This window comes from Sceloporus occidentalis, unplaced genomic scaffold (genome assembly GCF_023333645.1).
Source record: "Sceloporus occidentalis isolate IW3139 unplaced genomic scaffold, rSceOcc1.0.p SCAF_23, whole genome shotgun sequence".
Lineage (NCBI taxonomy): Eukaryota > Metazoa > Chordata > Lepidosauria > Squamata > Phrynosomatidae > Sceloporus > Sceloporus occidentalis.
Window position 1 is genome coordinate 3,055,285 of NW_028317003.1, and position 22,072 is coordinate 3,077,356.

Genomic DNA, 22,072 nt, shown 5'->3' on the forward strand with positions numbered 1-22,072 from the left:
AGGACACCTGAATTGATAAACTTGGGGGGATTTTCCATCACTTTACCTAATTTTGTGAGGATTCAGAGGGAAAATGTAAAAAAAGTGTTTATTTTTCTAATCTTCACTAGTTTTTACTAAATTTCTCATTCTAAATTTTCAGCTAATCATCCAACTATGGTATCAAACGAAAGCTCTCTCTCTCCTTGAAAAAACAATATATAGTTTACATAGGTACAGTATTCACAGGAACAGAGAATAATCGCTAAACCGACATACCCCAAAAATGGCAAAATTGCTCTGGGCTTTGAGGTACCAAAAACCCCTGGGATTGAAGGGGTTAAGTGGGTTTGATAAGGGGCTATTTATCACTGAGTAAAGTTTTTTGAATGAGAAACTAATCTACTCTGAGCCTAAAAATACGCACTGCACTTCTGCAATACACTACAGTTTATTTAATGCGCATGCCCAGTTACATGGAAACGTTTGTCTCCTAATCCTGATGTTATTGGATAAACCGCTCGTCCATTAACCATAATTCACAACTGACTGACGGCAGACTGTGAAGCCGCCACGTGATCTGCCGCTCAGGCATCTCGCCCACATTATACCACGTGACCTTCCTGCAGCGACTTCCGCACAGACGGACTCGCCCTCAACCAAGCCTCTACGGCCAATCCGGAGCTGCCTTTGGCCTCTACTCGTGTCATGTGACCCGCAGCAAATGCTCGGCGGTGAAATTCAAATTTTTGAACTGCTCCCAGAACTGTTGGTGGCTGACGGGAGGATAGGCGTATTCACATTGTGAGAGAGACAGGTCCGTACACACAGGAAGAGAGACTGCTCTGCCTTAACAGACCGGCTTAGAGACAGCAATACCGGGGATTCCAGGGTCCCATACGAAGCTTGGGGGGAAAAGCACGTCTTACCGACATGGATCCGTTCACAGAGGTGAGCTATTTCACCGGGAAGTGGGTCCATAACGCTTTAACGTGACACTCGATCAGTAAGCATACAAAGCTGTTGATAAAGCTTTATTTACAGGTTAACCGTTGACATTTATACAATGTATATTTCCCATAAGCTTTAATAATGCATGTATTTGGCATATCTTAATAATCCAATATGTTTTGTATGATCTAGATATCATTATAAGCATATGCATTTCTAGCCTATGACATGTACAAGTGTATTTGTAATATAACATGGGCCGTGACATGGCTTTAAAACCTCAGATGGATGTGCCCCTCGCCTGAGGAGCTTGCGATCGGTGTCATGAGGCTTTTTCCCCTTATCTCTTGGGTGTGAGACATGGAAAAGTGCTGAATAAGTTACGGTGCAATTAGCATAGGCAGCTTTGTGTTTGCATTTTCTGCAATCTTGTTACTGTGCATTATATTGTTGGGTGGAAGCAGATTCCATAGCGCTTTTCCAAAAAAAAAAAAGTAAAAATTTACAATAAATGACTATATATGGAACTGACAAGGTTACCAGCATGCTTTAAGACTTGTCGGTACCATTGGACAAGAGGGGCCCTGGTCTTGTGAGCTTACAATCCATGATATTGTGTGCTGGTGCTGTGGCCCATAGTGGCTTGTGATTACATAAAAAGGGGTTTGTTAGGTTAACCTTCATACCCCCCCCCCCCATGTGAGAGGCATAAACATACATCATGGTATTTTGGTAAATAAGTGTTGTGGCTGATGATGTCATTGCAGCATCACTGAGTGCCGGAGAGGCCGGCTAGCGATTGCTCAGATTTGTGGCCTCCAAAATTAGGTTAGTAGATTATAACCATTTAAGATCACTTTTAAATTGGCCTTATATACCCCTTTGTCCTCCCCAGCCTTGCTTTTCCACCCTGCCAGCTTTTTTTAAACCCTAAAATTGACTTCTTAGGAAGATAACACCTGTTAATGTAACTGCTTTTTTTCAGCTTTAAGGCTAACTTTAATGTAAACAAGATTGTGGACTTTATTGGGTAAGGATCCATTGTTTCTTTAAACGTGTTTACTAAGGTGGGGGTTAAAAGTCTCAAAACTGAGCTTTGTATTAGAGGGTCCTGCTTCGTCGAAGACTGAAACGAGAGGTAGTGGTTTATCATTTTTGTAATATGTTCACTGACAGGGTAGTAGATAAGTGGATCACTCCCCCAGCTGCCGTGGAAGAGGTTAATACAGCGAGTGTATTTTAACTTGCTTGCCGTTAGCATAAGTCTATCCTGTACCCAAGATGTGACCAAGGTTTGTATGCCATGGGAAATGGACTGAATGGACCAGTTGGTTGTTTGATGTTTCTATGTTGCTAATTAGCTGGGGCGAGGAACCATTCTAAACTATGGCAATTATTCCTTAACTAAAAGTCCTACCTGTAGTAAAGAAAGCTTTGTTCTAGTGTCTTTCCAAATTTATGGATGACCTGACACATGTTTGGACTGTGTGAGGACCAGTAGCAAAGGAATTGTCACAAGTGTTACTAACGTCACGGCATCCAGCGATGATGAATTGCTAATTTCTGTAGTTTCTGGCAGTGAGTGACTTCCTTAGTTTTTGTGGATTCTGTCATCTCCGTTTCCATTGTTCTCCGTTTGCTCCACGCAGTCTGCCAGCGGCCAGTTTGAATGAAAAGGGGTTGCTGCCCAACTGCATGTTATCTCGGCAGGATAGGGAGTCGGATCTCAGATTACCCATCACCCCCCACCACATGCAGCTTTTTTTGGATATTTCAAAGACTTCGGGACCCTCGATGCCCCTTAGTGTCAACGCTAACACCAAACCTTTTACTGCACGGGATTTTTGGGGCAAAACTCTGAATCCTGGTGCTTATGTTCTCACCCCAGTGTAAAGCTCCCTAGTTAGTGTGTGATATATATATATATTTTTGAAAGAGATTTATGGGCTTTTTTGTAGCTATTAAAGGTGCAGTGTCCCAAGCAGACTTTGAAACAAAGTACTGTGTACATATTTTATATGCGTTCATTAAACCTGAAAGAGTTCTCTGTGGTAGCCAATTACCGAAAGGTGAGTTCTCCCAACTTAAGTTTTCTATCATCGGCAGTGTTTTCTGCTAATGCGCACAGGCAGCTTGTAGTTAACCCCCAGCCCTTGCCAAGCCAGCGCTAAAGCTCAGCATCGGCTGCACACATCTTATATGCACGCGAATGCATGTGGCCGCATACTGGAGAACCCCCTTGTGCGTTTTTAAGGGGGGCATCATTCTGCTATTATATTAATACTGTAAGGAACTTTTTACTTTACCAAGAGTGTGGTGGATAAATGGAACAGCCTCTCGTAAGACATGGTAGAGGCTAATACAATGACATGATCACTGACTGTTTACTTAATTGTCTTAGTCCTCTGTAATGCTTATTTTAAGCATCTATGCTTTGGATCCCATTAGTGTCCCTTACAGGGTTTACTTGTTGACTTCCCATACTAACCAGTCTAGATTTCAATCCGTAACAGTAGCAATTTCTCCAGGTGCGTGAGATTACGCAATAAACTACAAAATAAAAATAATCATCCTAAAAGTAAGTGTTGCTCCTTGGATAGTCGTAGTCTTTTTCAGAGCTGCTACAGCAAACAAATTATCCATCAATTCTGAAAACTGGCTGCTGGCACCCGATTCGTTTTTATTTTCAGATGTAGGCGCTTCATAATCCCAAACTCTTTGAACTTGGGCTTTGTATATGTCAGGACACAGTGTTATATCTTCTAATATGACCGCTGATACCCTGGGCAGATACAGGGCAATGCTGTTACAGACAGCTGGGGATGGGTATCTGAGTGGTGGCTTTCACTAGCAACAGCATGGACTGCAGAGAGTCGGGATGGTAAAGCATGTCTGTCCCTTTAAACCTGATTGAATGTTGCTTATAAATGCTTAAATAAAAGTACGTTATACATTGTATAAGTGATTGCATAAGCACTTCCATTGGCTGTGTTAACGCATGAGAAAATTATCCTAGCAGGTGGACTGTAGGATCCTAGACGGTTCCTTCCCATTATTTGAAATTAACCGCCGTCTTATTTTTGTATACTTTGATCCCAGAGCTTTTTCCATAATTGGTAGGCTGAAACTCTTTGGCGCGGCAGCCAGAGGAAAGAACTGTTCAGCCTGATAGATGCACTTGGCAAGGTTCCAGCACCTGGCTCTGTGCAATCACTCTGCGTAACCACTCGCTTTGCAAGCTATAACCCGACTCGATGATATAAGCAGCTGAAAAATGTAGCAGTTGGGACACAGCCGTGATGCAAGAAGGGACTATTGGCTGATTTAAAGAAAACAGGGTGGGAATGATGCTTAGTCATCCCGTTTTCTGTCACTTGCTGGGCTTTCTGCTTCGCTGCAGGGAAGCTGTTAAATATTGAAGGAGATTTGCAGCAAACGATAAATTTATAAACTACTGATTAACTTAAACTGTTTTCCCCTCTTCGTAATATATAAATAAATAAAAAAATATATATATATTTGACATATAGCTATCCTTAAAAGGGTGTCTTGGCTTATAAGTTATTTATTATGTATTCCTTAACCTGTATAAAGGGAGCAAAAATAGTCATTTACTTTAAGGAGAAGCTGCAGTACAACCCTTTCCCCACGCAGTGCTGTTTTTGTGCCACTTTTGGCAAAAAAAAGTGTCAATGCTGTGTTGGTTACCCTTTTTGAGCACATAAATAGTGTTATTAACCCAGGGCTTGACAAATTTGTTGTGAATCTAGGCGCCAGCTAAAGTTAGGAGCCAGGATTTTTTTTAAACTAACAGTTGGTTAGGAGTGATCGGATCATCATCAGCCCACTTACTAAACTCACAGCATTTGACCTGGAAGCATCCTGGACTTCCAGGTCAGTGCTGTTTTATTTATTTTTTTTTTATTTTTTTTTTAACTTTCAATGCTGATTTTCTATTGGAGCAGAGCATTGACTGATATTTAGTCCCCACAAGCTTTTGGGGACAAATGTTAACCCCTGCAATGCCACGAATGTGTCATACACAGTTGCGTCATTGAAGGGGTTAACGCTGCACTGTCGCTCTCCTGGAGCGATCAGGCAGCAGGGGGGTGTTGGGGCTGGTCTCCACACTCATGTGGAGACCGAAGAACCGTCTCCCCTGTCCCTGAAGCTGCCTCTAGCAGCTGGGAAGCAATTGCTGGTCTATAGACCAGCCATTGCAGGGGGGAGTCTGATGACTGCTGTAGGCTTCCATGCCTACAGGAGTCATCAAAGGGCTTTTGGGGGCTCGTTTTTGCTGTTGCTGGTCTGCCTGGGCTTCCAGGCAGACCACCAGCAGCAGAGCCCCTTACAAAAGGGGAATTAACCCCTAAATGCGCAGCATTGAAGGGGTTAACGCTGCACTGTCGCTCTCATGGAGCGATCAGGCAGCAGGGGGGTGTTGTGTCAGGTCCCCACACTCGTGTGGGGACCCAATCAACACACAACCCCCTTCCCTGATGCTGCCTGTGGCAGCTGAAAACACGATTGCTGGTTTTCCTGCAACCGCGTTTTCAGCCTACAGGATCACTCCGTGGGAGTGGGCTCGAAGTGGCTGTGCTGTCTTTGTAGATGTAAGAGGCTGACAAACACCTAGGTGCCAGGACAAAATTCTCTGTGGCCATGGCGACCTGGCGCCTGGGATTTGTCGAGCCCTGTATTAACCCCTTAAGGACAATCGGTTGTCCTTAAACCCATTAGGGACAATGGGTTGTGAGCCCGTACATGTATGGGCTTTGTCGTGAAGGGGTTAAACCAATTTAATATAAACTCGCTACCTAAACAGCATGGAGGATGCCATGTGGAGCTCTAACCAAATCCTTTGAAGACATAAGGCTCAGAAGATACAGTATAATCCCCCGGATACCCCTACAGAATTACTACATATACCCGCTACAGAAGAATGGATATTAAAGTGCTCTAGTTACTTCAATGTGCATTCTTCCAAAACAAAAAACAGAAATGAAGCGCTGACCTGGCATGAAAAAGGCAGTCATGCTCCTCCATGGTCCGATTATTCTTGTCTGTTCTTTTTGATATGAGGCTGACACTGAACCCATCTATTGTCACTTCCCTGCTCATGAGTCACTTTGTTTTATAGAAACTACTTGAAAGAACTCGAGCAAGGAGAGAAAACTTGCAGAAGAAGATGGCTGACAGGCCTACAGCCGGAGGAAGGTCTGTCGTAATGACAAAGAGGCCCAGAGAACCGCTTGCAGAGACAAACCATCAGCCGCCAGCTCCGACAGAAGATGGTATGGAAAGATTTTGGTACTATACTAAAAGTAGTTGATATTGTTCACATATCGAGAAAAAGTGACCGGCCCCTTTTGGGGTTCTAGTTTTAATGTGGATGCTCTATTAGCATTTTGGATTAGTCTACTTTTTGGGTTTGGTATGACCATGATAATGAAGTTAAACGTTCTTCATATCACGTTCTCATCTTGAGTTTGAACCCAGATAGTGTTTTATGGTTAAAGAAAAAAAAAATAAAAAAGGCATAGCAGACTAATGCATATTAATCTAATCTTGGTCCTCAAGTCTCATCATGTTTCTCAATTCCATTCAGCACAGATGCTGGCTAATTCTGAACTGTCATAGTACTAATCATCAATCAGTTGTTAATACCAACTCCGATCTGAAATCTTTCCGCTGATAATTAACTAATTAAATTATACAGTGTTATGGACACCTCTGGGGAGAACGCTGAGAAGCTATCTTAGCTGTCCATACGCATTTATAATTATTGTCTGCGTGATTTTAAATTAGACTGTCGTAATCGGAGAACATCCAATCCATGCCAATATGATGTAAATGGTTTAACTTGTATGTTTTAGAAGTGTTCCCGTGTGTTTGTGGGTAATAACTGTGTACGTAACCGTTAAAATACGCTTAACTGTGGCTGTTTTCATATGACAGCTAAACCCTGCTCAAAGCCTTCCCCTTCGAAGAGACGCTGCTCAGATAACGTTGAAACTCAAGCCCCGGGCTCCGAGAACGAGCATCCAAAAAGCCCTGAAGTGAATAAGAACGCGCAGTCTTCTGAGAGTGTGTCGCACGTCCAAGTGAAGACCACAACGAGGACCTCTCCAGAGCCCGTGTCATCTACAGATAAACAGGAGCATAGCTCAAATTCCGAAGCAGAGGCCGCTGCTTCAATGAAGATGCGCATGCAGAGGTTGGCAGCACAGAGACATTACTGGGATAATGATGGTAAAGAAACAATGAATTAAAAAAGTCATATTTAATTCAGGAGTAGAGTATACCATTTACCTCCAATTTGCTAAAAACATTAAGTTCTGGCCTAGTTACACAAATGAATGAATGCGTTTAGCCAGGGATACCTATAGAATTAGTGATCTGTGGAAGTCAAGCTGTAAATTTTGGCAGAAAAGCAGCAACGCTTAAAGTACCTTTTTTAAGTAATATTAAATTGCCCTCCTCTATACAGCGTTTTATAATTTTTATTGAATGTATTCACAAATATATTTTAAGGCTGCAGCTTCAAGGTAAATGCACACAAACACGAGCTAATATTCCTTAACACATACGTTCCTAACAGCAATTTTGTTTTTTAGATGTTATGAGATGGTAGTTTGTACTGAGCACCGTTTTCCTTTCCAGGGAGTCCGCCAGGTTCACCCCCTAAACCTATTCCAACGAAAGATGTCGTGGCTTCTCCTCCAAAGGCCGCGGCTCCTGTTGTCGCTGCTGATACTCCCATGGGCAGGCGAGGCCGCTTTGCCAACCTTGCTGCTACTATTGGCTCGTGGGAGGATGATCTAAGTCATCCTTGTGTCAAGCTGAACAATACACAAGGAAAGCCTGGCACTGCTTGTTTATCAAAAGTGTCTACTGCAAGTTCAGCATCTGCCAGCATCAATAGTCGTAGTGTAAAGCAGGAGGCCGTGTCCTGTTCCCAAAGACCCAAGGAGGACACCGTGAATAAAGTCACAGTCCCTGCAACACTGGTATGTATTATATGCCCGTATATTTCATCTTTTACTTACAGAAAAAATGGTTTGGCTACAAATAGAGATGACTCGTTTATATCCAATTCTTTGTTTTCTGATGGCTAACATTTATTTTTTGTGACTTTTTTTTTTTCTTGTGTACATTAGTGATATAGCACCGGTCTCTTGTTTTGAAGGAATTTTTAATTTATGCAATGCATTAACAATTATTCATAGTAGCTTGTGTATGCTTTATGTTCATAGGTATGCTCTCTTAAAAGAGAAGACCATAACACTTGTTTTTTCTCCTCTTTAGACAAATAGATCAGCTGTAGCCAAGTCCTTAAATTCATCTGCTACCTCCGCCAACCCCACAGAAAAAATAAAATCCTCAGTGGTTCAGTCAGCTAGTCTTGTCCCTTCCAAGCTGAGGGAGAATGATTCGGCACCATCTTCGGTGGTAAAGCCACTTGCAGTCAACCTCCCCAGCCCACAAAAAACGGAGAGACCCACCTCAAAGATATACTCGGCCCACCAAACGGTGTCCAGTGATGATTCCAATAAGGGAACTCCTGTACACCCTCAGCAAAAAGACAAAGCTACAACCCCAGGTAAGCTTATTTACAAAAGAAGCAAAGACCTCTGAGTTAAACGCTAGTCCAATACAATTAGTTGTATTGAGTGGGTTGCCTCATGACTGATGGGGACGGTAGGGCAAAGGTATTGTTTAAAGTGAACCTGGTTCTTGTAGGATGCTGTGGCTTCTTGTAGGATGATCATAATGCATCTGTTTGTTTCCATTTGAGATATTAGGCAGAAAGTTGAGTGAATACCCACATAGACAATCAAGAATAGCGGTCTCACAAAGGGGAAGGTGTAGCTCTTAGGCACATTGTGTGTACAGAGGGCTTTAAATGCTAAATAACGTAATATATTTACTAGCAGTTTGGGCCAAGGTAAGATAAGACAAATGGCATGAAGCTTACTTTGCAATATGCTAATCTATAACTTACTGGTCTTTTTTTCTTTTTCTTTTTTTGTAAGGTGGACCAGGAATAAAGTCTTTCTTGGAACGTTTTGGGGAGAAGTGTCAGGAGCGAAGTCCCGCTCCAGTGAATGCTGGACACCGAGCCCCTGTTTTGACACCAAATACAAGGAGTATTCAGGAACAGTTACTGAAGAAGAATGTTTCAAGCACAGCTAGCTTAACCCAAATACAAAAACAGGTACGGTGAAGTTGCATGGCCACAATCAAACAGCTCTAAAAATGATTTAAAAATAAATAACTAAAACTACTTTGCAGGAGCGTGAGAAGGAACTTGCAGCTCTTCGTGGGCGATTTGACAGGGGTAGTGTTTGGTCTGAGAAGGAGGATTCATCGAAAACAAAGCAAAACGATCCACATAAGGTATACTTTATACCCTTTTCTCTAAAGCACCAGTGTTCCTGTGCTGCTTGTACTGTCAGATTTTGGTTATTCAAAAGGTATCTATACCTGGAGGGGAGTTTTACAGGGGTTGTTATAGGTTTAAAATGTAGGTGTGCCAATGTTAATATAGTTTATCTATAAATGGCAGGAGACTGGGTAGCTCATGTCTGAGTAAGGGTTAGGATGTGTGGTGCCTTCTAGGAGGTACCTTCTTTAAATGTTAGGACTGCTAAAGGTTGGTGGTTTTTACTTGTTTTGTTGTCCTTTGTTAAAAAAAAAAAGTCCCCTCCACTGAGATCTCCAACGGTGCCCTACCAAGTTTGTCTAAACCATATCTTGTGTTTTCTTGAAACTTTAAAATTTTTTGTTTAATTTACCATGAAATGCAATATAATGCACCAGGCACTCGTGTAATAAGAATGCCTTTGACAGTACTCTGGGATCACTTTGTAGTCTTCCAAAATAAACCACTTGCCTATCACAGAAGAGGCTGCTGTTCTTGTCCCTGATTGGCAGCTTGAAGCAGTAAATCAATGGCAGCACTTTCCACACACGTGCACTGGGCTTTTCCCACGCTAATGCTGCAGCTGATTGGAGGGGACTATTTCACATGCAGGGAGATCCCAAACACATCTCCTGCAAGGCATTTAGCTGGGTGATATGGGAAGTGGCAAATGTATATGGGGGATTCTATAGAATCTCTCCATGTGTTTGCAAAACCCATCTGTGCAGCGATCATATGCATTGGAGTGCCCCTTTTAAGTGCCTAAATAACTGAATTTAGGTAATCCTGCTAAAAGCCTAAAAAAGGTCACACAAGCTCAACGACCTTCAAAGATTTCTTCAGATTGGAGGGTTTGGGGTTTTTTTCCTTAAGGTTTCAGAGGCCTATGTGACTTTACATCTTACTGAATGAATGTTGGTCCGCTAGAGGCTGTAACAAAAATCTTTAGATTATCTTCTGAAACCGGTTTTCTAATTATTGAATAGAGGTCAAATTTTGGGTTGGTGTGAAAATAAAAATAAATTGGTTTTCATCATAATCTTGTGTAGGAAGAACAAACGCACCCTGTCACTGCCAGCAGACCACCCAGGCCTGATGTGACTACCCAATCGGTACCAGAGAAAACAAAACTGTGTGCCATCCAATCCACGAAGGCCGATTCAACTGCAGGTAAAACTCGTATGAATCATTTTAACTTCACTTATTGATATATCAAGTAAAATAAAGAAATAATATTTAAGTTTTTTTTCAAATGGGGAATTATGAATGTTCTAAAAACTAAAGTATGAAACAAGGACTAAAGTATCTGGATGTTCTGGTGCGTCGGGAGGAAACGTTCTTGCAGACGTTACATGATGCTTTGGTCTGTTGTGGCTTTATAATCGGTTTCCAACATCCAAATCTTACTGTGGCAGGGGCTTAACTGGTTTTCAGGGTCCCTGTGAGAAATTTTGCTTTCACAAAACTATACCTGTTAGAGTAGACATTGTCGTCCTCACAGCACTACGTGACACTTCAGGGTTTTTTATTATTTCTATACTGAAATGTAAGAACATCTTCCCATTCCTTCCTTCCTTGTTTCTGAAACCAGTAGTGATGGCAGAGCGGATCCGCAGTCCTCAGAAAACTGTAAACACGCGGGAAGACTCCCAGGCGCCATTGCAAAAACCAAAAGCCGATAAGGAAATCACTTCCCCCAGAAACACTGGTTAGTTAACTTTAATGTCTCATATATATGTATATATATATAAACACTTTCAAAAAGATGGTCAGCACTCCAGGTCTTTAAATAGACAATTTCATTTTATTCAAAGTCAAGTCGACGTTTCAGTCATTACTGATGTCCTGATGAAAGTCAGTAATGACTGAAACGTCGACTTGACTTTGAATAAAATGAAATTGTCTATTTAAAGACCTGGAGTGCTGACCATCTTTTTGAAAGTGTTTTACATGGAAACTGCTGGTTACTAGCACCGGGCTTGGAATATTTGGAATGGTGTGCAATGGACTCTGTGAGTAAATATATATATATATATATCAGTTTTGTGGAACATTAGCAGATAGTTGATTTTTGTCTGTCGATTAAAAATTATTCCACATGGAACCTGCGTGTTAAAGAAAAAACTTAGAAATATTTTGCTGTATGTTTATGGCCACACATGTACAGTAAACAAAAACTAGCTCTGAAACATTTTTCGTAAGCGCCAAATGCCATGTTAACGCCATGAAATATATAATGGCTATGTATATTAATCAATACATAGTGATCAGCAAGGCAACCCAAAAACTAGCTAGGTGAGCTGTACTATATTCTAGTGTTCATAGTAGAAGAAGGATGGAATGTTCTTGTCGTTTGTTAAAAATATAGTGTTTTTCTAGTATGTTTACGTTGTCTGTGGTCCAGTTTTTTTGGTGTCTTTTTGTTATTTTTCTTTTATGAATGGACGCTGATGACCGCCTTACAAGATTCCTGTACTAGATAGGCTTATAAAGATACGATAAGATACATACGCAAGGAGACTACAGAGCGATACTATTAAACAGAATTGTACCTTGCATTATAGTGGAGGCAGTACATGACTCATAATCTTTGGCTTTGCTTCGTTTAGCAGAGGTGTTCCGTGAGATCGAGATGAACGTTGATGGTGATGATGATGATGATGAAATTGACGAGATTAACAGTTCTGAAGTGATCACTAGCATATTTAGTGATGTTCTTGACGACAAAGATGAGGAAGCTGGTGATGATGTGAATTATGAGCATGCCACGTCCAAACATGTGGAGAAAGTCAGTGCTACTGAAAGTGAAGAAGAAAGTGATGGCGATTGTGAAGAGGAGGATCCCCTAAACATTTCCTCAATGTCTTTGTTGGCTCCTTTAGCAGAGACTGTTGGTGTTGGGAGTCCTGAGGTAAGTTCACTTTAGCTAACTTATTGGACGTTATATTAATTGTCTCTACATACTGACATGACTCTGTTCTGGATACCTCACTCAAAGTACTATGCGTAACGGATGTTATAATTGGTTTTGTTTTAAACAGGTCCTTCTCTCCCCCTCCAAGGTTGCGGTGGAAAGTAGTGACAGCCCAAAGTCTGTCAAGTTTCAGAGAAGGTGTTTACCCAGAGCAGAGTCTAAAGAAGGCTGTATTTCCACAGAGGAAAACCAGAATCTCTTGTACAGGTACCACCCTAAACTTGACTGTTGCCAGTTTGTCCGTTTCCATGAAGCTGCCGAACAGTCTGGTTTTCTTGCGTCGGGTTCGCAATTCTTTTTCTTGGAATAAAAAAAAACCTTCCCTATGTTGAGTCATAGCCATTTTAAAACTACAAATTATAAAGAAGACTACTACTTCATTATTTCTAGTTCTTTTAGATCAGGGCTCGACAAATCCCAGGTCGCCATGGCGACAGAATTTTGTCCTGGCGCCTAGGTGTTTGTCAGTCTCTTACATCTAAAAAAAATTGCCCCCGCGTCAGCACGCAGGGGCGCTGCTGCTGTCTGCCCAGGAGTCTGGGCAGACAGCACAGCCACTCAGAACCCGCCCCCGAGCCTGAGATCACTCCCACGGAGTGATCCTGTAGGCTGAAAACGCTGTTGCAGGAAAACCAGCAATCGTGTTATCAGCTGCCACAGGCAGCTTTAGGAAAGGGGGTTGTGTGTTGATTGACACAACACCCCCTGCTGCCTGATCACTCCATGAGAGCGACAGAGCAGCGTTAACCCCTTCAATGCCGCGATTGTGACATTTAGGGGTTAATTCCCGTTTTGCAAGGGGCTCAAAAACGAGCCCTCACAAGCCCTTTGATGACTCCTGTAGGCATGGAAGCTTACAGCAGTCATCAGAGACTCCTCCCTGCAATGGCTGGTCTATAGACCAGCAATTGCGTCCCAGCTGCCAGAGGCAGCTTCAGGGACAGGGGAGACGGTTCTTTGGTCTCCACATGAGTGTGGAGACCAACCCCAACCCTCCACTGCTGCCCAATCGCTCCATGAGAGCGACAGTGCAGCGTTAACCCCTTCAATGCCACAATTGTGTGACACATTCGTGGCATTGCATGGGTGAAAAATTTGTCCCCAAAAGCTTGTGGGGACTAAATATCAATTAATGCTGTGCTTCAATGGAACAGCATTGAAAGAGTAAAAAAAAATAAAAAAATACAGCACTGACATGGAAGTCCAGGGTGCTTCCAGGTCAAATGCTGTGAGTTTAGTAAGTGGGCTGATGATGATCCGATCACTCCTAACCAACTGTTGGTTTAAAAAAATCCTGGCTCCTAACTTTTTTAGCTGGCGCCTAGATTTTCAACAAATTTGTCAAGCCCTGTTTTAGATTCAGTACAATGAGACTGCCAAATTTATATATCCACATGACTATGTATAAGATGTGGCTCTGTTGGTCAACTATCTCAACTAATGAAATGTTCCTCCTGATTGTTTCATTTACAAGAATTCCTTTCTGATCTTCACATTAGATATTCTCCATAGTTTGTACATAAGTAAGGCAAGAACTGTAAATGGCACAACATGATGCTGGCTTACTAATAATTGGAAGGGAAGCATTTTACATGTTGCATATGAGACTGGTTACTGTTTATTCATACGCGACATGAAAAACTGTTTCTTTTTTGGGTTGAGGTTCCATCAGAAGTTGTGTTGGTAGCTTTTACTTTGAGGCAATAGAGGGACACAAAGATATACCTAACGATACATCCTGATTTATTTTTGTTTTTCTTTGCTCCCCCAAAGTATTGATGCTTACAGATCTCAAAGGTTTAAGGAGACAGACCGTCCTCAGGTTGTCCAAACCATTGTCCGGAAAGAAAATGTGACCTCCAGACTAGAGGAACGAAAACCTGCCTCTCCACGACCTGTAAACATAAAGCAGAAAATGAAGGTAAATATAATTAACTTAACATATTATAAATTATAAATTAAACATAAATATGAAATGCTTCTGTGGAACTCTGGTTATGTTGCTGGCATTTAAGTTCTTAATAATTTAGAATTGATATCCGAAGCTTATAAAATGGTATAGCTAATAAACAAGCATTTTGGAAAACCCAGTTGATCCCGAGTTGTCCCATATTAGGTGTGTGATCCCGATTTATTTTAAATGTTGTTTCTCATTCCTTTTCTTGCCTTTTAGTATAAGGTTTTCTGTACCCTTCATACTCTTACAACTAGATATGATAGGTTCCGGGCCACACAACATTGCTCTAAGCAGGGTTTAGTTTATTCCTTCCTTTGTTCTAGGTGCTGAACAATGAGATCAACTTGCAGCAGACGGTGATTCATCAAGCTAGCCAAGCTCTCAATTGTTGCATAGATGAGGATCACGGGAAAGGATCACAAACCGAAGCCGAGGCTGAGCGATTGCTTTTGTTAGCAAGTACGTTCAAAAGTTGTGAGATTTGTACAAATATTATGTAGTATTGTAGTGTATAGGAAACTTTAAACGCATAATTACTTTTTCGAACAGTCTGTTGGAATCTTTGTTTGCTAAACCTGAGTGTTCAGTGTGAAATGACGACATATAGTTTGAGGAGACCATGGCATGGGTTTGCATCTTTTGGAATGCAGGAGACAAAAGTGTTGTATACATTAACAAGACACACTTGTTTGATATAACAGGCTAGAAAATAGTAAAGCAAAACACAAACCAAAAACACAAAAGTTTATCTTTGGAATATAAGATTGGCCTAGACATCTTTCACATCTTAAAAATAATTTTTCAACTCAATCTTTGGGGGGGGGGGGGGGGGTCTTGAAAGTATCATTGCTTCTGCAAATGTGACCTAAATATTCCTTTTTGTTTTTTTTTCTCGCCTGCCCTATACAGCTGAGAAAAGAGCAGCTTTGATTGCTGAACTTAATAGAATAAAGACTGAAGGACCTCACAGTCAGAAGAGACTGGACGCCCAGGTTAATGATAGCGCACCATCTAGAGGTCTTCTAACCGTTTCAGAAATGGTCCTACCTCTCAAAGCTGACTTTGTTTGCAACACATCCCAAAGACCAGGTATTGAAAGGAAACGTATATTCAACTGTGTAAACTCATTACGGTTCTTTTTTTCAGAATATTTCTTTACGTTTTTTCCGATTTAATGTATCGGCCAACCATTTTAGGCTACTTTTGTAACGTTTCCTCCCTTGGTTCCTTCCAAAGCTAACATGGATCAAGATTTACAAGGGATCTGTGGAGTCCTTAGAGTTTCTGAATATAATAGTTTTTGACCACCCATTTTACTGCAAGCTCGCATGGTTCATGTCCAGTGCGTTTTTTGATTCAAGCTTATACCTATATACCATAATTTGTCATTTTTGCTAGTTCTCAATGACATTTTCTGTGACCTCTCAAGTCTGGTTTTTAAATGTGAATTTCTTCAATATTTTGTCCCTTGAGCTGGAATTGTGCAGCCCTGTCATAGAGGTCTATTTACTAGCGGCCGGGACGCTTATCAATTTTGCCCTGCAGATGGCAGCGCTAGACCATCAGAAAATGTATTGACGTGAGAGGTTGATAAAACTTAAATGTTTTTCAACTAAATACCACTTTTTTCACGTTGCATAGAAACTGCTTTACAGCTAAGAGCCGTTTGGCCCATCAAGTCTAACTAATTTTCCTATCAAATTTTGGAAGCTTAGTGGCCCTTTATAGGTCCCATTTAAAGTTGAAAATGCTCGATTTCAATGATAGGCCATTTACCTTGGTGTAATTACTGACCAAGCAGACATCAACTGTAGCCCATGTCATGAAAATAAAGATGGTCTGGACTCTGTTCCTAAAATCCCATTGTCTTAAAAGTTGCTAGTCTGATCTTTTGCATACATCTTGACTTTCTTGCCAACATGAGAATAGATTGGTCCAACATCTTTTTATTTTCAGACTCTGCAAACTACTACTTCTTCATAATGATCCGCTCTGGAGCAGAGAACATGGTAGGAACACCACTTGCAAGCATATCGAGCTCCATGAAGGGAGATGCTCTGACGTTCCCAACATCTTTTACTCTGTAAGTACCATATTCTCTGTCTAATAGACCACATCACACTAGTGCCATTGCCTATCTCTTACTTTACCTGCGTTAATTGGGGATGGCTTGTGACTGTAGGCTTCTTGTGTATAGTTGTATACACAAAAAGCAGCCTTGATTAATTACATGATAACATTTTGCGTGTTGTACAACATGAATCTATTAATCTTCGCTAATAATGCGTGACTAGCTATGGATGTTTTTTGTTTTTTAATGCTTTCCTGTCTAGACCATTTAATATTTCTGTTTTGAAAATGGAAGCGGAAGTAATTTTATCAATATATCTATTTTTCTTTCTAGTGAGGATGTTTCCAGTGACTTTGAAATCTATATTGATGTTTACAGCTTGGTATGTCCTTTTTTTATTTTTTTTATTCTGCAGCTCATTTTTACTCTTTCTCTTATTTAGCTTTTCCAAAACTAACTTTAGAGCTCAATCTTTATAAAGAAGATGATTGTAGTTTGTACCTTATTTCGCAATAATGTGAGATTGTGGGTGAAAGCTTCTGGGGTCTGATGGTGGACTGGGGCTTCCATACTTGGCTGATTTTAAAACTGAATGTTGAACAGCAGCAGATCTGTGTGCTGGAATCCCTAAATTAACTCATAATTTTTGTAGGTACAAAGAAAGGAAGGACCTGGAACAGACAAGAAGAAAAAGGCAATGAAATCTAAGGTTGGTATCCGACTAATAGATCACGGGGGTACTGTATCTGACTTTATTAAGTGACTTAAGTGTTTTTTGTTTTTTTTTTTGTTTTGTTTTATCTCCCATATTTTGTTGTACTTCCGACAATTGCTTTAAGTTAATTTGGTTAGCTCTCTGGTTGTTGTGGGTTCCAGCTGAGCAGGATAGCCTAGATGGTGTAGGTCCACCACAGAGAGCAAACCATTGGCTACCCTTGGTTTAGTAACGTGTTACACTTGCACCATTCCCACTAAACGTTGCTTTGTCCAGCTTGTCCGCAGAACGCCACGTTTTTCCACCTATCGTCTAATGCAGAAAATCCTTACATCTTTGGTATGGCTCTACGTGTGTACTTGGGTTGCACACCGTACTGTAGTGGTCTGTGTGCCAGTACTCCTATACTGTGTGGATTTTGATAGGCCACCTCTAGCTTTACTCCACTAAATTAGACTTGACGAGACCAATCATGAGCTTCTGCATTATTTTATGATGTACGGAAACAAATACAAAGAATGTGATATAACCCCACCTTTTCCGTATGTGCTTAAGCAAAGGTATTTAAAATAACGCGAATGCTAATAAATCATGAATGAAACATTGAGGATATGTTAATTCTGACTGTAGCGTTCTTAAACTTTATTAGTTTTATCCTCTTTTCAAAATGACAGTTCTCCAAAACTCCAAATTAAATTTTAGCTTTTTAATGCATCATTTTAGTGAGAGCAGTAGTAGTGAAATAATACATCAATGGGGGTCTCGGTTCAATACTATATATTATGAGCAATACACCCAATCTGGCCAGTTGTATTAGCTTCTGGGCTTAAACAAGCACAAAACCCTATAATGTTAAAATAAAGTGTATTCAATAAAAAGGCTTCATTACTCTACTCTAAATGGTAAAATCTTTTATTTCGATGAGCATATCTTCTAATCCGCAGCTGAAATAACCAAAACATATTTAAAGCATGTATGGAGTACTGTACACAGGTTAATACGTAGACAATCATAGAAGCACCATTAATGCACTTCCTGGTTTAAGCACGTCATTGTTGTATTGTGATTATATTGGGATAACTGGGATCACAGCATTGTGGTGTGTGGGGTTTTTTTTTATTTTTATTTTCTTTTCAAGGAGAATCAGACTTCTTATTTTTATTTTTTTTTATGTAATTTGACACTGATGTATATAAATTTACAGTGCCCTTAACTGTGCATAAATAAGCTTCATAAAATCCCTTGGACAAGAAGGTGGTAAATGGACTTTAATAAAAAAAAAATAATGTTTTGTGCATTATTTCAGGCAATCACTCCAAAGAGACTTCTGACTTCAATTACAGTAAGTAGAAAATGTAAATTCTGATCTGAGGGCAACTGTTTTATTAGTAACTGAAGTCACTAAGATGTAAGATTTCCTGTTTACTAGACTGGGTGATCTGTGCTGGTCGTTTTTCTGATTTTTGATGATCTCGTCCCAATATCTGGGTTAAAAGCTAAATGGGGGTGGGGTTTCCGGTTATAAATGGCTTTTGATGCAGTGTCCAAGAGTAACAGCCAGCTTAAAGTGTCTGCATCTTACACTCTGTCTTATATGCATGTTTGTCATGTTCACAAATCTGTTTTTCATTTGCTATTGTATGAAACCTAATGCATGCTGGCTCATTTTTCAACTAATTTAGCTTTTTTTTTTTTTTTTTATATTTACAGAAGAGCAACATTCACACACCAGGTAACTTTCATATTTTATTCTATTAAACTTTTTTTCTTAATGTGCTCATACCCATTGTTCTGTATAGATGTCAGAACTTATCTTGTTAAAAAGTATGTGTGTGTGTGTGTGTGTGTGTGTGTGTGTGTGTGTGTATATAATTATTTTTTTATTTATTTTTATTTGCAGCTTTGGCAAGTCCAGGGGGCCCGAATGCTGTCCGTACCAGTAACTTTGTTCTAGTTGGATCTCACAAGCTCTCACTATCTTCGGTCGGGAGCAACAAATTCCTTTTGGACAAGGTAATCGTGAAACAAATTTACACTAAACACACAGGCTACTTATTTATTAACCTCTCAGAAACTGCCACACTTTTTTTTTTTTTTTTTTTTTTATGATTTGCCATGTTATACCAAATTTTGTTCAGTAAACACTTTTTTTTTTTTTCCCTTACAGGTGCCATTTTTGTCTCCATTGGAAGGACACGTATGTCTCAAACTAAAGTGTCAAGTAAATTCGTTTGTTGAAGAAAAGGGGTTCTTGGTGAGTTATCACTAATTGCATTAACTACAGGCACTACCCACACAGATCTGTTCCCAGTGCTTTCGATATCTACATTGAAATCAGAGAATGTTACTTATTGTTACATTTTACCAATAATAAAGTAATGCGTGAGAGATGAAGATCTTAATATTGCAATGCCATACTGATAACAGATTATTTTAGTAGCAAATAACAGTGGTGTTCCTATACTCCAGACCTGATTAATTTAATATTTATTGTGCTTTTTCAAATTTCAAATTTTTAATTTTTTTTGCCTCCCCCCCCCCCTGAATAGACAATGTTTGAAGATGTTAGTGGTTTTGGAGCATGGCATAGACGTTGGTGTGTGCTTTCAGGGTATTGTATTTCTTACTGGACCTATCCAGACGATGAGAGACGAAAGGTTAGTATTCACAAATCAACATTTTATTTAAATATATATATATTTTTTTTTATTTTGAAATTCAATCAATGATATCTTTTACGTTCCTGCTGATTTACGCAGAATCCCATTGGCCGAATAAACCTTGCAAACTGCACCAGCAAAAAAATTGAACCAGCCAATCGAGAGTTCTGTGCCCGGCCCAACACGTTTGAACTTATAACGGTCAGACCACAAAGAGAAGGCGACACAGAAACCCTAGTCAGTCAATGCAGAGACACACTTTGTGTCACCAAGTAAGTTTTATTTTATTTTTTGTATGCTTTTTTTTTTTTTTTTTTTAGAAGTTCTGCCTATATCCCAAGGCTTCTTTTACACCTCTAGGAATTTTGGAGAAACCTTTAATTTTAATTTTTTTTTCTCCCTCGATTTATAGAAACTGGTTATCCGCAGACACAAAAGATGAAAGGAACCTCTGGATGCAAAAGCTAAACCAAGTTCTGGTGGATCTCCGCATGTGGCAACCAGATGCTTGCTACAGGCCTGCGTACTAGGCTTTGTACAGCCATATTAACTACAAACTGCCTCTTATTGTACAGCAACTTCTATATGGTGTAAAGTTTGTTAAAAAAAATGGCTTCCTGCATTATTTCTAACCATTTTTTTAGAATATATGATCCATTCAGAATTCTGTTTTTTTTCGCTGTTTTTACCGTACCAGTTGACAAGACTCTGTATCTGGTATCATACTAAAATGGTTAATGTGTGCCATCTATTATTCCATATATTATACATTGTATACACTCATTTACCTTTGGGGAGCTTTAATAGTAGGCAGCGTTATGTGCAATATAAAGATTTAAACCCAATTTTAATGGCTGAAGGCACGGCAAACTTATTTTATCATTCTGCTGTACAAGGCTGAACCCAAACACAGCCTGGATTTATAGCAACATCTATATATTTCCTATGCTTTTAATTGTTTCCTTAAAATTTGTCTTGGAATTTAGTAATCCTACTATAAGCAAAATTCTAGGATCGCATTCAGAGATCAGAACATGGAAAGACCATGATAATCCTGTAAAGATATATATTACCAGAATACACAATGTCTGAGCAGTACCGTCCAAAGTCAAAAAAGCATACTATGCAGAATTTTAGAGAAATAAATAGATTAAATTTACTTACTACACATTGATCCATTTTGTTTAATAGGAGCATAGCGAACAAACCTGCGTCTGTCTTTTTCTTGGTTTTATAAAAGCTGCTATATGATGCCAGCTGATTGCTTTACTGGCCAAATGTTTTTAGTATAGGTAAATAACAAGGTTTTTGTAAATATTTCTAAGGCTTTTGTACTTAAGGCCCTGCAGAACACCATTGTTAGTGACCACCGGCAAAAAAAATGGGACCATTCCAGAATAGGTTTAAAAATGAAATTTAAGGGCTTTATTTTTTTGTTTTGTACATGTGTACTGCTTGGCTTTGGGGGGGGGGGGGTATCCCTCTGAGTAATCATGTTGGCAAAGACTTTGTTCCTGCTGGAATTATAATTTTATATTACGGGACTCCTTTTTACATCAAAAGGACTCTGCAGGGTACTTTTATTTTTAAGCATTAATCATTAATAAATGTAAGTAATGGACTTTTTATGGTTTCCATCACTATCCTGGTGGATTTAATGGGTATGCTACAAGATCACCGTTTTTCTGCAAATGATTCTATGAAATTAGTGGAAGTATTTACAATTAAAATAAGCTTGCTTGTTATCACTCGACACTAACAGTTCTTTTCACACTATAAATATTTGTCTGTTTTCTGTTCACTTTTCTGTCCATTTGTCTTCTGTGTCTTGTTTACACTGTAAAAATGTTTATGGGAGTACTTCTAAGTGCTTATGTTGGAATAAAATATTTAAACCGATCTATAATGTGCTCTCATCCATGTGATTTACAAAGTTCTGAATACACGTGTATCCAAGCTATGGTAATTAATAGCTATAAAATAAATTTAAAATCAATTAGCAAGCTAAAAGGATGTTCCACAATTAGATAGGAAAGCTAATGTTTACACTTGACTATGCCGCCATGTTGCATGTTTATAGCCTCCGCAGCACCCAATCTGCCATGGCTGTAGCAAATCTGGTACATATGGGGTCTAATCAGGCATGTGCCAGGTAGCCAGTCCTGGCCTTCTTGTGTTCCTTTTATTTATTTATTTTTGACACCCACATCACTTTTATAAATTCTAAAGCTATCCTCATGGATAGTGATTTAGGCAACAAACCAGCAGGGGTCGCTAAAACACTTTGCGTCTATTAATGCTCCTCCCTCTAGAATTACCAATGTAGTGCCGAAAGAAAAG

General features: G+C 39.8%; 1 protein-coding gene across 1 annotated transcript; it reads left to right on the forward strand.

Moving 5' to 3' along the window:
* The first annotated feature begins 912 nt into the window (after positions 1-912).
* On the forward strand, positions 913-20,262 carry LOC149300690 (anillin-like). The gene is made up of 23 exons (XM_089484754.1): positions 913-930; positions 6,071-6,224; positions 6,889-7,182; positions 7,594-7,940; positions 8,239-8,533; positions 8,967-9,148; positions 9,226-9,330; positions 10,405-10,525; positions 11,965-12,266; positions 12,397-12,536; positions 14,103-14,250; positions 14,610-14,745; positions 15,196-15,375; positions 16,243-16,369; positions 16,691-16,739; positions 17,010-17,066; positions 18,379-18,414; positions 18,783-18,804; positions 18,973-19,085; positions 19,240-19,326; positions 19,622-19,729; positions 19,832-20,004; positions 20,145-20,262. Exons 1-23 carry the CDS (start codon positions 913-915, stop codon positions 20,260-20,262), a joined length of 3,312 nt encoding a protein of 1,103 aa, XP_089340880.1.
* The last annotated feature ends 1,810 nt before the right edge of the window (positions 20,263-22,072 follow it).

Coding starts and splice junctions, on each gene's coding strand:
- LOC149300690 (XM_089484754.1), top strand. Junction 19,086..19,239: donor ACAAATTCCTTTTGGACAAG/GTAATCGTGAAA, acceptor TTTCCCTTACAG/GTGCCATTTTTGTCTCCATT. Junction 19,327..19,621: donor TTGAAGAAAAGGGGTTCTTG/GTGAGTTATCAC, acceptor CCCCCTGAATAG/ACAATGTTTGAAGATGTTAG.